General features: G+C 37.0%; 1 protein-coding gene across 1 annotated transcript; it reads right to left on the bottom strand.

Annotated features, from left to right (window-relative positions):
* Positions 1-1601: 1601 nt before the first annotated feature.
* Positions 1602-11757, bottom strand: LOC129256398 (uncharacterized). Its single transcript, XM_054894615.2, has 4 exons — positions 11489-11757; positions 10167-10310; positions 7344-8420; positions 1602-6420 (listed from the first exon to the last, which is right to left on the bottom strand). The coding sequence occupies exons 1-4, from the start codon at positions 11667-11669 to the stop codon at positions 6245-6247; spliced, it is 1578 nt and encodes a 525-aa protein (XP_054750590.2). The 5' UTR covers positions 11670-11757; the 3' UTR covers positions 1602-6244.
* Between the last annotated feature and the right edge of the window lie 4721 nt (positions 11758-16478).

Here is a 16478-nt window from a genome sequence, read left to right as displayed (position 1 = left end):
GCCCTGATTTTTCTAATACAAAAAAAAGAAAACAATTCCTGCAATTTCACTTTGAAATCTTTTAAATCAAAATATGGCATGAATTTGGCACCTAACAAATTAAACCAGAGAGAGAGAGAGAAGGGGGCAACACAGACTATATTATAGGTATAAATGGGGGACACAATTACAATTCATCAATAATAAATATGTATAAGAAGTCATAAAAATAAATAATTAGAAAGTCAAAAAGGGGCCTAAGCTTTCGATCCTAGCAGAATCTTTGTCGGAGGCAAAATGACAAACACATATATATATGTTTGTCATTTTGCCTCCGACGAAGATTCTGCTAGGATCGGAAGCTTAGGCCCCTTTTTGACTTTCTAATTTACTCAATTGGCTCTCTTTTATTAGATCATGGACCTACTACTCTGACAGTAGTAGGTCCATGATTAGATAAGCAGTTTTCAGCAGCTTCTTTTTGCCAAAAATAAATAATGTATAAGAAGCATCAACAATACCATGACATGAAGCCATAATAATACCTTTCCAGAAACACAACAGAATATATAGTACCAAGAATAAAAATAAAATGTTGTTCTTCATAATGAATGAAAAATATTGTGAAACCAAAGCCAAAGAAAATTGATTTTTTTTTTAATGAATACTAAACCAGAAATGCAGCATGCAAAGAACTGGCTACTTGACAATAGTGGATACCTTTTGAGATAATACTATTCATAATAATAATTTGCCTAGTAAGCCTTACTATAATTTTCTGCAGATTGACAATCAGTATAACTTTGAGTGAACAGGAGACACATATATGCATTGGTATACTGATATGTCCCTGATAAGGTCAGTTCATTTTTAGCATCTTAAAGAGCAAGTTTCCCCTGACGGGAAGTTGGTTGTAACAAAAGCAGAAAAAATGAGAGGGAAATGGTAAAAAAAGAAACCCATCAACAATAGGAACACAGGCCACGGTTGGTATCCATGCCAGATGAATATACAGTGCATCCCAGAAAAAAGGAAACCAGGATTCCCACATCTTTTTTCTTCAAAGGCAAATTCATTATATTTAATTTACGCTATCATACAATTCAATTATTCCTCTACATATTGATACCTATCGTGTGACAAACACTTCACGCATTAATGAGCAAGACAAGTTTGAAATTTTAATGCCAAAATCAGACTGCGCTGAAATATTGGACAAGATTGGTTTGTGATATGACAACCGTGCTTCTTCGACGATTGAATCATTAGCATTTCCTTTGTATTCTTTAAGTTTCACTGATCCCTGAAATGAGAGTCGATTTAGATTCTGACTGAGTTTCTGCGCAAATCGTTTCTTTATAGGCCTCAATATTTATTGTCTGTACCCTGTCATGCGTAAATGATTTGCTAAGCTGTTGGTCTCAAATTAAACGTGAGATTCCACTCTTACCAAAGTATCGAATTCATAGTAAAAACATGTTTAATAATTGTGAAACTTATCTCTGAAAACGGGTTTCCTTTTTTGTGAGCACACTGTATATGCACCTTACTGCAGATTTGTGTTTCCAAGAATTTTTCAAATATCAATTTTACGAATATCATAATGTCCTGATTTACAGATCTTCCAAACAAGTTCATGCACTTAAACAGAACACTTTATTATAAAAAAATTATTGATGTCCAATGCTTGAAAAATTGTACAAGAATAAAAAAGTACTGCATCTACTCATTAAAACACATATTTTAAATCAATACTGAGTTCATCTTGTAGATCTAATTAGATCGTCTTTCTTAATCATACAATTTTCAATCATGTAAGTTTTTATAATTGCATTTTTTTCATCAATCAAGTACAAGTAGAATGTAAATGTTAAATCTTTGGTTTTACTGTTTCAACAAACAAAATCTACATCTGATCAATGACCAATTAATAGTCCTGTTAAATGAACCTTTAATTGTTTTTTTTTTGTCTCAAATTTCAATAATTTTAGTACATTTTTATACATACAGGTAACTTATTTAATGTACATCAATCTAAAAGTTTATCTGTTTTTAAAAACAGATCATTTAAACAATTAAAGGGATCGTTTAACTTTGTGAGCAGCTGATTGAAAAAATTCTCAAACTGAGTTGAGACGTGCGTATGAGTGCCTGTATTTGTCCTCAAAAACCCTGAAACAGACCACAATATAGGATGAAAAACTCTAATTTAGATACAAGTAGCAATTTATTAGCCTGATTTTGAGAACCGTCTAGTAGACGGGTTCAGCTTATGACCAGTTTTCTCCAATTCAAAAAGTCCGTTGGCTATTTTGACTGCCTTCTGTTGTGTGTATCTCCTATACACACACTATTAGCTGCACTGTACATTCAGTGTATACCTTGTACACACTCATAGGTCATGCTGTGTTAGAATTAATGTGTTGTGGTGCACATATTCCCTGTATACACATAGTCATTGAAACCAACTCCCAATTATTTCAAACTTTGGTTTACATCTCCAAGGTTTTAAAATTGATCCTGTAAATATAATACTTTGAAACTTTTGGGATGGTATTTTTACACTATAAGCCTAATGTTTAGCCCATTTTCAGGAACCAAAAGGAGAATTTTTTAAATCAGAACAAAGTGAAATGATCACTTTAAAACACAATGAATACCTACAAATAAAACCAGAGAAAAGGAGGCATATCAACAAACACAATATCTTGAAAGCCGAAGTCCTCCTACAAAGAACATGTTTACATTATAATCTTGTAATGATAATTGTTTCAAAAGTAACAAATACTCATATTTTCTGGGAAAAAAAAAACAGTGTGTATGAATTGGAACATGAACAAATCTCACATTATATTATGTTTGCCTTATAAATGCATTGTGCATTTGATTAACGTATTGGTATATTTCTCATACTTCATAAATGGTTTTAAAAAATGGTTCCAAGTTAAAACTTAGTTAAACTATTCAGTTTAACTACTGCACTTCTGTTAGATTTACATTATTTATCAACGCTTTTGCCAGGCTTTAAAGGTCCAAATCATGCAATTTGACAGTGATTTTTAAAATATACACGATGGCAGACTATTATTTCAACGGAATATTTGAATTAAAATCTGGTTTTAGCTATATTAAGTTGTTGATCTTCTTAATCAGAACAGCATTGAAAATTGCCCGGTAACCTGACTGGCGGGCGCATTGTTCTTGAAATGTAAACTCTGCACAGCTTAGGCACTGAACTATAGTTGAGATTGGTTAGAATTCAGTGATACAAGCAATATCATTTACACTTGAAAGCAAAAGAAGCTAAAAAGTAACCTATAAATAATGTAAAAGTGTAGCCATGTTTTCGATACTTTTGGTTAAGTGCGTGGATCTTAAGAAAAATATAAATTCTTGTTTACAAAGTTTACTAGCTCTTAACCCACTGGGGGAAAATAGTAGGCCTAACTGTTAAAAATCCACACTAGTTTTGGCAATGAGGCTCAGCTAACTTTCACGAAGGTTTTATACTTAGTCTCTATTCAGCCTCTTGATGTTTCATAAAAACATCAGACATAGAACCCTGTACAGGCTGTACTGTCTTATATGATAAGAAATACTTAAATAATAAATATACCTTGTATCATCTAGAGGCTACATTTACATAATAGATATATGCAATTAATTAGATCTCGAACTCGGGAAATTATTTTGCGTAACAAATCTGATTGGCGGTTTGGTCATAGGAGAAAATACCTCAACTACAAAGTTCTGCACTTTTTGTGTAGCAGATTGTGATGCAATGCAAAGAGAATTATTCCCTAAAACTGATCTAAAAATAACTCAGTATCATTTAGAGTACTGTATTTTACTTGAGTTGTTAATGTAACGCTGACATTGTATTGAGCACATTAAAATTGGTACAATAAAGAAATTGGATATACATTTCAATGATATAATCAAGTTAACATAGCACCATCTCATTAAATTACAAGATGGATTTTCAACGTTTGACAGAATCAAAATTAATCTTCGCAAGATCAAAAATATATGGCTATCAAACTTTAAAACACTATATTTCAAAAATAAATCTGTTTGACATTTTCATATTAAAAACAAGGCATAAGCGATGTTGTGTCTCGCCCACTTGTGAAAATGACCAGAAATATCGCAATCTGCAAGGGTACGCAACAGAATTGTATCAAAAGTTCATTGTGAAATAACTGGGATGGAATAACATTTGTCTTATGAGTCTTGCATGTAAACTTTAATGTTGACCTCGAAATAACCTTTGACCTACCATGTGACCTCCGAACGCAATGCAGGTCTCCCAAGTACAGCTACAACCCAAGTTTGATTTGAAAGTGACTTATGGTTGCAGAGTTATGTGTCATAAGAGTCTTGCAGTAAACTTTAACACTGACCTGAAAATGACCTTTGACCTTACAATGTGACCTCCAACTGCAGCATAACATGCAGGTCCCCTAAGTACATCTACCATCTAAGTTTGGTTGAAAAGTGACTTACGGTTGCAGAGTTGTGTCATAAGAGAGTCTTCCATGTAAACTTTAACGTTGACCTGAAAATGACCTTTGACCTTACCATGTGACTTCCGACTGCAGCATACTATGCACTTATGCAGGTCCCCTAAGAACATCTATCATCTAAATTTGGTTGAAAAGTGACTTTCGATTGCAGAGTAAAGTGTCATAAGAGAGTTTTGCATGGAAACTTTAACGTTGACCTGAAAATGACATTTGACCTTACCATGTTACCTCAGACTCCAGCATAACATGCAGGTCCCTGAAGTACATCTACCATTTAAGTTTGGTTGAAAAGTGACTTATGGTTGCAGAGTTATGTGTAATAAGAGTCTTGCATGTAAACTTTAACCTTGACCTGAAAATGACCTTTGAACTTACAATGTGACCTCCGACTGCAGCATAACATGCAGGTCTCCAAAGTACATCTACCATCTAAGTTTGGTTGAAAAGTGACGTACGGTTGCAGAGTTATGTGTCATAAGAGAGTCTTGCATATAAACTTTAACGTTGACATTAAAATGACCTTTGACCTTACCATGTGACCTCTGACTGCAGAGTAACATGCAGGTCCCCTAAGTACATCTACCATCCAAGTTTGGTTGAAAAGAGACATACGGTTGCGGAGTTATGTGTCATAATGTTTGTGACGGACGGACAACATTTGGATCCCTAAGTCTCGCCTTCACCTCTGGTGGGCGAGACAAAAAGAGGCAAGAAGCTTTATTACAACACATTACTAAATTAAATAAGATTTGTAAAAAGTCAATTGTGCTTGAAATTAAAAGAAGCAAAACATTAACCCATAAATGATGTAAACATAATACCATTTCTTTAAGAGTAAACAGTAATCTTGAAATAAGATACTTCTTGGTAAAAGTATTTGGATCTCAAGAAAAATCTCATATCTTGCTTACAAAGTTAAGTTAGACTGCAACTTTCTTTTCGATTTTGTCTGGTTGGTTTGCTTGTCTAATTATACCATATTGATTAATTAAACTATTAAACTATTTTATCTCAAATTGAGGGTAAATTCTAATTTGGTACATACTTTGTTTGAACAGAAATTGCACCTAAGTTTACTTTCCCTTCCATGCAAGGGATTGAATCCAGGGCCCCGTTGCATAAAAGTTATTATTATGGTAACTTTGACATCCAATGGTAGCTACCATGGAAACAATGCTCATCAACCAATCAAAATCAAGGATTCCATGAAAGTTGCAATTGGATGGCAAAGTTACCATAATAGTAACTTTTATGCAAAGGGGCCCAGGCAAGTTCAAATTTGTGTGCTTCATTATTTATATATATATATATATATATATGCACACAAGTTGCACTAATAATAATAATAAATAACGGTATATTTACCCAGGGTAGCCACTTCAGTTCCGAAAACTGTTCTCCCTGCTATTATTATTACCCGGCTAAGCTAGGCTACCTATCAGGTGCACACAGCTTTTAGAGGAATTATTTCCTGCCGGTACCCATTTACCTCACCTGGGTCAAGGTTAATCAACATCAGTGTACTGAACACAATGCATCATTTACCCATTTCTCTTCAAAAGATTTGACAATTTAAACTCGAGAGTTTTCCTGGGATATGACATCATTTGTAATTTTACTGATTAATCCGTATTCTCCCCTGCAACGTGCCTGTTGGATAGAGGATGCCTCACAAATGATCATCGGATATACGGTCGGACTGTGATACTGTAGGAGCATGACAAGCCATCTCCTCTCATTCATTCCTTCTGTTTTTCCTGCACCAGGTGGTTCACCTTCGGAGGCCAGCGCTCGTCTTTCGTGCAATAATTCCAGATGATATGATTGATCAAAGTTAGGCTACACGGAATCAGCCCCATGCAACCTGCAAAGATGAATGCCATCTGATAGCTGTTGGTCTGGTCTAAAATGTACCCTGTGATGGAAAGACAGACAGACAGACACAGAGAGAGAGGGAGAGAGAGAGAGGGGGATATGATTAAGCAACAACTCAACTACAGCTACGAACCAGCATCAGAGATACTGGAGGGCAACACACAATTGTGACTTCATTACAGCCAAAATCAACCCTAAAATTTTCAAAAATTGAGTTTTTTTGGGACAACCATCTTTTATATAGTTGCCCCAAGATCTGTGATAGTCAATATTCAAGAATAACAAGAATATTAATATTCTAAATATAGCAGAACACTGATCTGCATGTACCATGTAACTACTTGATGCACAAAAAATGTAGCCCTTCAAAAGGAATAAATGCATAAAATCAGGTATAACTATTGTTTCCTCATTTGGCATTTCATATACCTGTCATTTGAAAGCTATGCTGAAATACTGTGACTTCTACTGTTCACAAGTCTTCTAATATAGCAACACCTTGCTGAAATATATGCAAGCAACTCAACACTGAATATACTGATGAGGTTGAATAATTTGAATGGATATTATGTTGATAAAAGTTGTTAAAAAGAGAAAAGAATTATTTGAACAAGAATAACCTTCATGACTTATGTCCACTAGCTTTATCAAAATCAAATATTAAGATTATCTCCCTAAACCGAGTAGGGCAAAGATAAAGCTGTACATGATCATTATTTGTATGGAAGGAATTGTTCCGGGTTCTGATCCACATTGATATTTAAAATTCAAATTGTTTTTTTTGTGACATTAAGTATTCAATGACTTAGAAGCTGATGACCTCCTGAGCCAAAGCCAAAATGTACTGAATATGTATTTGTACAACATTATTGAGAATTTGAAATACTCTATTCAGGCTCAGCAAAAGAAGTGGAGCCGCCTGATCATTGCAGCACAGCAAACAAGTTTTTCTGACATTCTTACCTGACACAGTTGAGCTGGTCATGATCCCGATGCAAACCGTTAAAAGCACCATTCCAATCCCACCAGGAAACCGATGCTTTGGAACCATATGATGAACCAGAACAATCTGAAGAGGAATGTATATACCAGACCCAATGCCAATACCCGACGCACAGGCAACCATCACAGCATAGCTATCAGTACTTGGAACAACGAAGACGGCTGCTGCTGAAAGGCCATATGCGAAAGCTGACAAAAAGACCTGATGCACGCGCCCTGTGTTGAGAAGCATTCCATGGGTTGCCCGTGCAATCATGTTCGTCAGTCCAACGACAGAGACTAAGGATGCTGCCTCAATCTTGGGGATGCCTTTCTGAACAGCGCAGGATACGGCATGAGCCAAAAAGGTCCCAAACACAGCACCTCCTGTTGATGATATTGGTAGGTAACAGGCAAATATGCGATTTTCCCATAAGAGAGATAGTCCTGTAGATTGCACGCATGATGTCTTCACACCCTTGCCAACGATCGAGGCATGTCGACTAATCCGACGGACCATCGTAAGGCGCTGAGTGGACGCATTCGGTTCGACGCCATTGATCTCATCATATGGCTCTACAATCTCTTCTTCAGGTTCATCTAATTCCTTGAAATCCACCACTTGAATTTTGTCCTCCTGTTCTTTCACTCCTCCGCATTCAATCACAATTCCATCATCACTGTCATCATCACCAAGGGAAGACGGATCCACTGCATACGTCACGACACCATTGTGATTCAGCTCTTTCTCTGTGACGAGCTGTCTCAGACCAATCTGTTCCGTTTCCGTCAGCTTCATATGCCCCTGATTGTCCGTCTTTTTGGAATGCCTTGTCATCAGCAGTGCCAGTGGTACTAGGTGAAGCTGCATCCCTCCTACGATCATCATAGCACCCCTCCAGGAGTATTGGTCAACCAGGAGCTGAAAGATGATTGGCCATACTACCATGCCGATTCCACATCCAGATGATGCTACTCCGTTCAGGAGGGTATAATTCCTCTTGAAGTTTTGAGAAATGCAGACTATACAACCAGAATATGCCATGCTGCTACCAAGACCTAGGCATAAAAATAAAACAAAATGTTTACAAAAAAGAAGTTGAAATATTTCCTGATGTGCAAGCAACTTTTTCTCAAGTGCTGTAAATTTGTGACCTACACCATTTTGAGGGCTGAACCACACAAATCACACCGTGATTATTAGGCCCGAGTAACAGATTCTATAATAGGCCTACCTCAATCCCACGATCTGATCGGATTTCGGTAACTTTATCCCCACTTCTGTTTTTTTACGAAACAAGTGACAGCAGCACTAAAAAAAATCTATCTGAAAGTGAATGGCTTGGTAGTCATTTTTGTAGCTATCTCACGATATATCAACATTCAGATTAAAAACTTATATTAATGAAATTTAATTACAAATTAAATTAAACTCTGGTAGTGCTACTGACATGTCATATTTTCTCGTCTGAGTTCATCAGTTTCATCTTCCGTGGAGTTGTCAGTGGTTGCCATTGTTTGATGCATGCTTTTTCGTCACAAGCGATCTCAGTGTAGTTGATCCACTGAGCTGAATGGAGAGATTTCTCTCAATTTAGCACAAGGTCACAATTCATAAACTTGTTTAAATAATGATAACTGCATAATTTCAATAAAAACATAACTATCTGTCAATCTGATTTAGTGTTTTCAGTAGCTTTTAACTGCAAACTTGTCAGCTAAGTATATTGTATAATAGTTTTTATGAAATAAGCCCCAGATCAAGACTCAGCAGTAATCAAATTATATTGCAAGCTGTATTGTTATTGCAATGTGTCTTAATGTTTCATTATAAAAAACTCAAGATGAAATAAAAACTCTGTAATGAAAGAATGTTCATGAATTTCATTACAGAGTTTTTGTTTCATCTTGAGTTTATATCCATATAGTTTCACGTATTGGCTTCGTGCAGTGATAACCATGAAAGCAAACCCAAAGTTGCCAATCAAATGTTAAATTCAAAGTTACTCAAATTTTTGATGTTCCCTATTAAAAGCATCCTCAGCCAGTTATCATACATGAAGCAACCTCTGTCTGAGGATGCACCTTCTGATTATCATTGATCTGATCATTGTCATTTAACTCCTGATGACGTAGGCAACATCAAATATTTGACTAACTTTGAATAAATATTTGATTGGCAAGAAATGCATTATCTTTCGGATTTGCTTTGTTACCACTATACATGTCATATACATGCCTATTTCTCAAGGTAGGAAATTAGTTTCAATATATTTGTTAAAAGAATTAAAATCAGAAACACATGCAAACATACAAAAATATGTTTGAGAAACTGAAGTTAAGTTACATATATATAAATGACATTGATAATATTCATGAGTGGGAAATCTCAGGTATAAGACAAAATGTACCAATGATTCCAGGAATATTGTTATTCATACTTGTGTTTTTCAAAAGAATGTAAGACAAGGTTTTTATTTAATAATAATGATGTTTTTAAAAAGATGTGTAAGTTGTAAATTTAAAAGCTATAAAATCTATTGTTTTATCACCATGGTTCACATTAAAAAAATACTTATTTATTAGGAGGATGTGAAGGTAAGTCTTAAACATGCACCTAAAATGTAAACATTTCCTATACCCATTAAACCTTGGGTACACAGGAAACAATTTTTATCTGTTTTATTGAGCTTTTAAACTTTACACTGATTTTGAATGACAATGTCCAAACCTCACAAATTACCACAAAAATTAACCTGAGATACAAATCACAATACAATTACAAAAACTGACACATAGTCTTACCAGATAGGAATGGAATTGTAATGAAGAGTATGGTGATGTTGTGAGCATATGAAGCAGCAACAAAGCCAGAAGCTGAAAGGATAGCACCGGCAACCATTACACCACAAACACCAAAATGTCTGACGAGTGCACCGGCCAGAGGAGCTTAATAGCAGATATGAGTGGAGAAAGGATAGATACAATTTGTTTCATAAATGGAATCATTAAAACAATGTTGATTGTTAAAAGAACAAAGCAATTAAAAAATAAAATAAGTTCTCAAGAAAGTTCCTTTTGATGTGATGAATTTACACAATCACACCAGCCAATCACAATCACCCTGATAGAAAAATATTGTGAGTGTGATATCCATGAAACGTCCCCAAAATATCAAATTTGAACTGCAAGAAATCCATAAAAGATTTTAAATTCAAACATGGATAGCTATCGTAGGAGTCCATCCTCACACTGATGCACCAAAACTTAACCAAATCTAAATCGATTAGAATTACAAAATGAAACAGTTGATACTCAAATTTTGTAATTTGTGCCCCCAACACAATAGAATGACCCTGGGGCGGTATTCTAAACATTGTCTCTTCTCCATATTTTATCTTTTCTCAGAGATATTATAAAATCGGTATTCTGGTGATGTCATAACTTTTGTCACAAAAATTTTCATAAATTTTGTCTCTTCTCTGTAGTGCGCACCAAAAATACGCTGCTTTAAATGCGCGTAATCCTTTTACACAAGCAAAAGATATGACAAAAAATTATGACAGGGGGTAGCAGTCATAAATGTTGTCATATATCTTTAAGTACCAAATATCCCGATACCCTGCCGACTGAATGTCAAGCATATTATGATATCACTTAGATTAGATTGTGATATTAGTTTCACTCATCATTCATGACAATTTTCAAAATTATTTTTTCATGCTACATTTAGTTAGGCCCTACATATTAATTCCTCCTTTTTTCTCTGTTTTTCTTCTTTTTCTACTTCTCCTCTAAAATCCTTCACAGCTCCCTGTCTCTCTTTGTAATCAAGCGCATCAATATACGCGTAGTTGCGCGATGCCAGCAACTGTATTGGGGATACGCCCTACCTGTCACGGGGCCTTCCTATTGGTTAGAAGGGCTCCAACTGGGAACTAACTATAATTTTGATTGGTTTGCTTCCAAAAAGATGGGCAGGAACTTAGAGAGATATGACAGGGAAAAGACAATGTTCAGAATACCGATTTGTGACAATCATAGTGGTGTCACATCTCGTAAAGAAAAATTTATAACAAAAGTTATGAGTGTTCCAGAATACCACCCCAGGATACCCAAACACTTACATGTTGCAAGAAGAATGGTTAACACCGATGTAGCAAGCCAGCTTATCAAGGCGGCTTGCTCTTCAAACTCCCTCTTCCATTCTCCATAAAACACACCCATGGAGGTGGACAATCCGTGTGTGAATCCTTGGGCCAAAAGGTTGCAGACCACTACCATGGTCCCACTCAGAGTAAGCTTCATGGCAATTCTCTGGGTCGTAACCTATATGGTCAATCATCTGATCATCACCGTGTGCGTGAATATATTCCAGAGACGCAAGATGATCCACCTGCAAATATATATATATGAAATAGTTTAATTAATTTTTGTGAATGATTTTTTGCTTGAAGGCTGATTTATTGATTGATGGATTATTCACTGCAGTGGCATACCTAGGATTTTCCACAGGGGGGCAAAACCGTCCACCAAAAAATTTGACAAGCAAAAAAAAAAAAAAAAAAAAAAAAAAAAAAGGTCTTCAATCACAAATAAAGGATTTTGTACCAGAAAAAAAAATTGACAAGCAAAAAAAAAAAAGTCTTCAAGCTCGTCAGGGGGGCAAAAAAGGTCTTTCAAGCTCGTCGGGGGGGCAGGGATATGTCCTTTGCATGGGTTGTGGCTTGTCAGGGGGACCCCCCCCCCCCCCCCGTAGGTACGCTAGTGATTCACTGATTTTATTTGCGAAGTCACCATAAAACTTACAATTAATTTCATATATCTGAGAATAAACTCAGTTGACTTGAACAGGATAACTTACAAAAGCTTGAAAGCTTATTTCCAGTGAGGCCAACAAACTTTGAAAAAAGGACCCAATTAAATGAGAACAAGGAACCATTTAACCAGAAAGACTAGATTGGTTGAAAAAATATAGTATAAACGATGGATGGTAAAACAGAGTACTTTTAATAAAGATAGAAGATTCTATTCCCGTACCCTACCCTTTCTTATTTCCTCCTTTCCAATTAAATATACCTATTCGTTATTGGAATAATAAAAAAAAAAATGCATTCCATTAAACAAGTGGAATGCCTCTGGCCGTCTCACCTGCATCACGCGATTCAATATAGCAGCAGTGCTGATTTTGAAAACTACTATAACTCGCACAAGATGTTCAGTGATACTTGGTTACTCTTATTTCCACGTTTTATGAACTAGACCAATACACTTATAGAGATATGATGGCAATTCAACAAATACCCCCAACGTGGCCAAAGTTCTTTGACCTTACATGACCTTTGACCTTGATCATGTGACCTGAAACTCGCACAGGATGTTCAGTGATACTTGATTACTATTATGTCCAAGTTTTATGAACTAGACCAACACTCTTTCAAATTTATGGCTGTAATTCAACAAATACCCCAATTTGGCCAAAGTTCATTGACCCTAAATGACCTTTGACCTTGATCATGTGACCTGAAACTTGCACAGGATGTTCAGTAATACTTGATTACTATTATGTCCAAGTTTCATGAATCAGATCCATAAACTTTCAAAGTTATGATGGTAATTCAACAGATACCCCCAATTCGGCCAAAGTTCATTGACCCTAAATGACCTTTGACCTTGGTCATGTGACGTGAAACTCATGCAGGATGTTCAGTGATACTTGATTAACCTTATGTATAAGTTTCATGAACTAGGTCCATATATTTTCTAAGTTAAGATGACATTTCAAAAACTTAACCTTAGGTTAAGATTTTGATGTTGATTCCCCCAACATGGTCTAAGTTCATTGACCCTAAATGACCTTTGACCTTGGTCATGTGACATGAAACTCAGGCAGGATGTTCAGTAATACTTGATTAACCTTATGGCCAAGTTTCATGAACTAAGTCCATATACTTTCTAAGTTATGCTGTCATTTCAAAAACTTAACCTCAGGTTAAGATTTGGTGTTGACGCCGCCGCCGCCGTCGCCGCCGCCGTCGGAAAAGTGGCGCCTATAGTCTCACTCTGCTATGCAGGTGAGACAAAAAGCGCCTTTTCTAAAGATCAAACAAAGAAGGAAAATGGAAAACACAATTAAGAGGTCTAAAATTTTAGAAAGTAAACTACATATTGATTTGATACTGAACATAATAAACCTCATATTGATAATAAACACTGGAATGTGTAACTTTTCACACACTTCGTAAATGAGGTACATGTTGGAAGTAGAAAAAATTCTAGATGGAGACTTGTGTTGCCAAAGCAAAGAGTACAAGAAGTACTGGAAGAGATTCACGGTGGCAGGCTAGGTGGACATTTAGGGTCCATGAAAACTTTGAGAAGTGCCCTGATTCGCTATTTCTGGGTGGGCATGAAGGCAGATGTGAGGTCTTTCATTCGACAATGTTTGATGTGTGGGAAAAGAAGTCCCATGGAAGAAAGAAAAGAGCGCCGTTACAACAGAGACGATCTGGTGGTCCATTGGAGAGGATTGCACTTGATATAATGGGACCCTTACCAACTACCGAAAATGAGAACAAGTACATATTAGTTGTGGCAGACTATTACACAAAGTTTGTGGAAGCATACGCCATCCGCAACGAACAAGCACATACTGTGGCAAATAAGCTAGTTGAGGAATTCATCTGTCGTTATGGGGTACCAAAGGAAATACATTCAGATCAAGGTCGCAATTTGGAGTCTAAGTTATTTGAGGAAGTCTGCCAAATTCTTGGTATTAAGAAGACTAGAACCACCGCTTATAACCCAAAGTCTGATGGGATGGTGGAAAGATTGAACAGGACCTTGCTAGGGATGATCGGAACAATGATAGATCCTGACAAGCATCAGAAAGATTGGGACAAATATGTTCCCTTTGCGACAGCCGCTTATAGAAGTGCGGTACATGAAACTACTCAAGAAACGCCAAATATGATGATGTTTGGGCGAGAGGTTACTCACCCAATGGACTTGTATGTTGATCAACACAAGGAAAATGAACTTGAAACTGACTACGCAGCCAATCTTCAAGACAGAATGAAGGAAATGTATTCATCTGTGATGAAGGAAGGGGACACTAACTTGAGAAGACAGAAAAGGAACTATGATGCAACTATGTTTGGGGAAACCTTTAACGTTGGGCAATATGTTTGGCTACGGAACGATGCAAGGAAGAAGGGAGTGAGCCCTAAACTCACAAACAAATGGGAAGGCCCATTTCGTGTGATGAGGAAGATGTCGGAGGTCACGTTTCGCATCCAGAAAAGTCCTAGATGTCGTGCAAAGGTGGTCCACTTAGACAGACTAAAAAAGTATTAAGGAACCGAACTATGTAACTGGAACCAGGTCACCGACCAGACCAATGATGATGAAACCAAAGACCAGAGTACAGAACGAGACAACGAAAATGACGAAGAACCAACTGGAAGTGAGGAGGATCTGGTCGCTATCCAAGACAAAGTCGCCGCCATCCAAATTATTTTTATTGATTGTAGAAGTTCTCTGTTCAAATTCCAATCACCCATTAAAAAAAAAAATTTTTAAAGAAATAAAAATAAAAATAACCACACTATCAGAAGCACTGATAATATGTTCTTTTCATTCCCTACATAGATGAACCGCCACGTGAGACGCCGGGTAAACTTCCAACGAAGGCCATTGAGCTTCTGGTGTCGTTACTGTGAATACAGAAGTACGATACAGGAGATGGTAAAGTTCCACAAAAAAGATAGACATCGGCAGGACAGAGCTCCATTAACGAAGCCTATTCCCCCTCGCTACCATTCTTCATCGTCTTCTAGGAGGTCTGATTGACGCAAGTCCCCAGTGAGAAGGATCGAGCTCACCACTACCGATCTCGAGATGCCAGCCATCATCTCTCCATTTGCCTCACCCTTGAGGACGGATAGAGCTGACGAACCTGAATCAGTGTCGACTGAAGGACCGAAGCCAGTCTTGGCTGAGGAACCGGTCATGGATGAAGAGCCAGAGCCAGTATCAGCTGAGGAATCGGGGCCAGTCTCGGATGAAGAGCCAGCACCAGTCTCGGCTGAGGAACCGGGACCAGTCCCGGATGGAGAGCCAGAACCAGTCTTGACTGAGGTTCTGGGACCAGTCTCGGATGAAGGGCCGGAATCAGTCTCGACCGAGGAAGAAACCTGGGAGTAAATACTCTTCAATGACCAGTCTACTAAGACCGAGGCAGATTACCTTTTCTCCAAGGCCTAAACCATCCGATCGGCTGGTGGAGCCACGACGATAAGCCACTCTTGGGATAGAGCTGTAATCCACAACGTGTGCCACACCGTAGAGACTCTAGTTCTTCCAGATGGGATGAGATATACCCGCTTCTCCTAGGGAGTATTTGGACGTGGAACAGAGGAATGATTTTATGTATATTCACATTTTATATTATAATATATTTCTCTTGCATCTTTCATCTATTCCTACTGTCCTTTCTCTTTCTCCTACTTCCACTACTTTCCCAATCTCTTCATCTTTATAGTCCGGGGGCTGGGAGAGTTTATTCAGCTGATCGGCCACAAAAGGTTTGATGGTCCCAAGATGTTGGCATGATATCAGTGGTCAAGAAAATGTGTTGCTGCCGGGTCAAATCCTGTACGGAGGGCCCACAGGGCCCCATTTTTGTCGGCCATCTTGAATTTTTCATGAAAATCAATTATTTTCATATTTTTGCACAAACAATGGAAAAATATTAAATAAATACGCATTTCACATTGATTCAGACAGTAGAAATCGATTGCAAGTGTTTTCAGGACAGTCCGGTTAATATTTTTTGAAAAATATAAGAATTTATGCCAAAATTTTCATGTTTTTAGGCAAAAATTTGCATGTGCATTGATATTTTTCTGTTTTCTCATTAATATCAACAATCAATGCAAAATATCAGCATTCAACACGAAAGAGAATATATTAACGAGAACATTGATATGCTTCATGACAGTATTAATGTCTTAACTTTCTTAGATATAGGGAAAATACCTCCATATGCATTCCCCGATATTGCGATAAAATAACACAAAAAAGCAACCTCCGTCACTAGTCAAACTAGTAATACCG

Source organism: Lytechinus pictus, chromosome 3 (genome assembly GCF_037042905.1).
Source record: "Lytechinus pictus isolate F3 Inbred chromosome 3, Lp3.0, whole genome shotgun sequence".
Lineage (NCBI taxonomy): Eukaryota > Metazoa > Echinodermata > Echinoidea > Temnopleuroida > Toxopneustidae > Lytechinus > Lytechinus pictus.
This window is presented reverse-complemented; position numbering and strand designations above follow the sequence as displayed.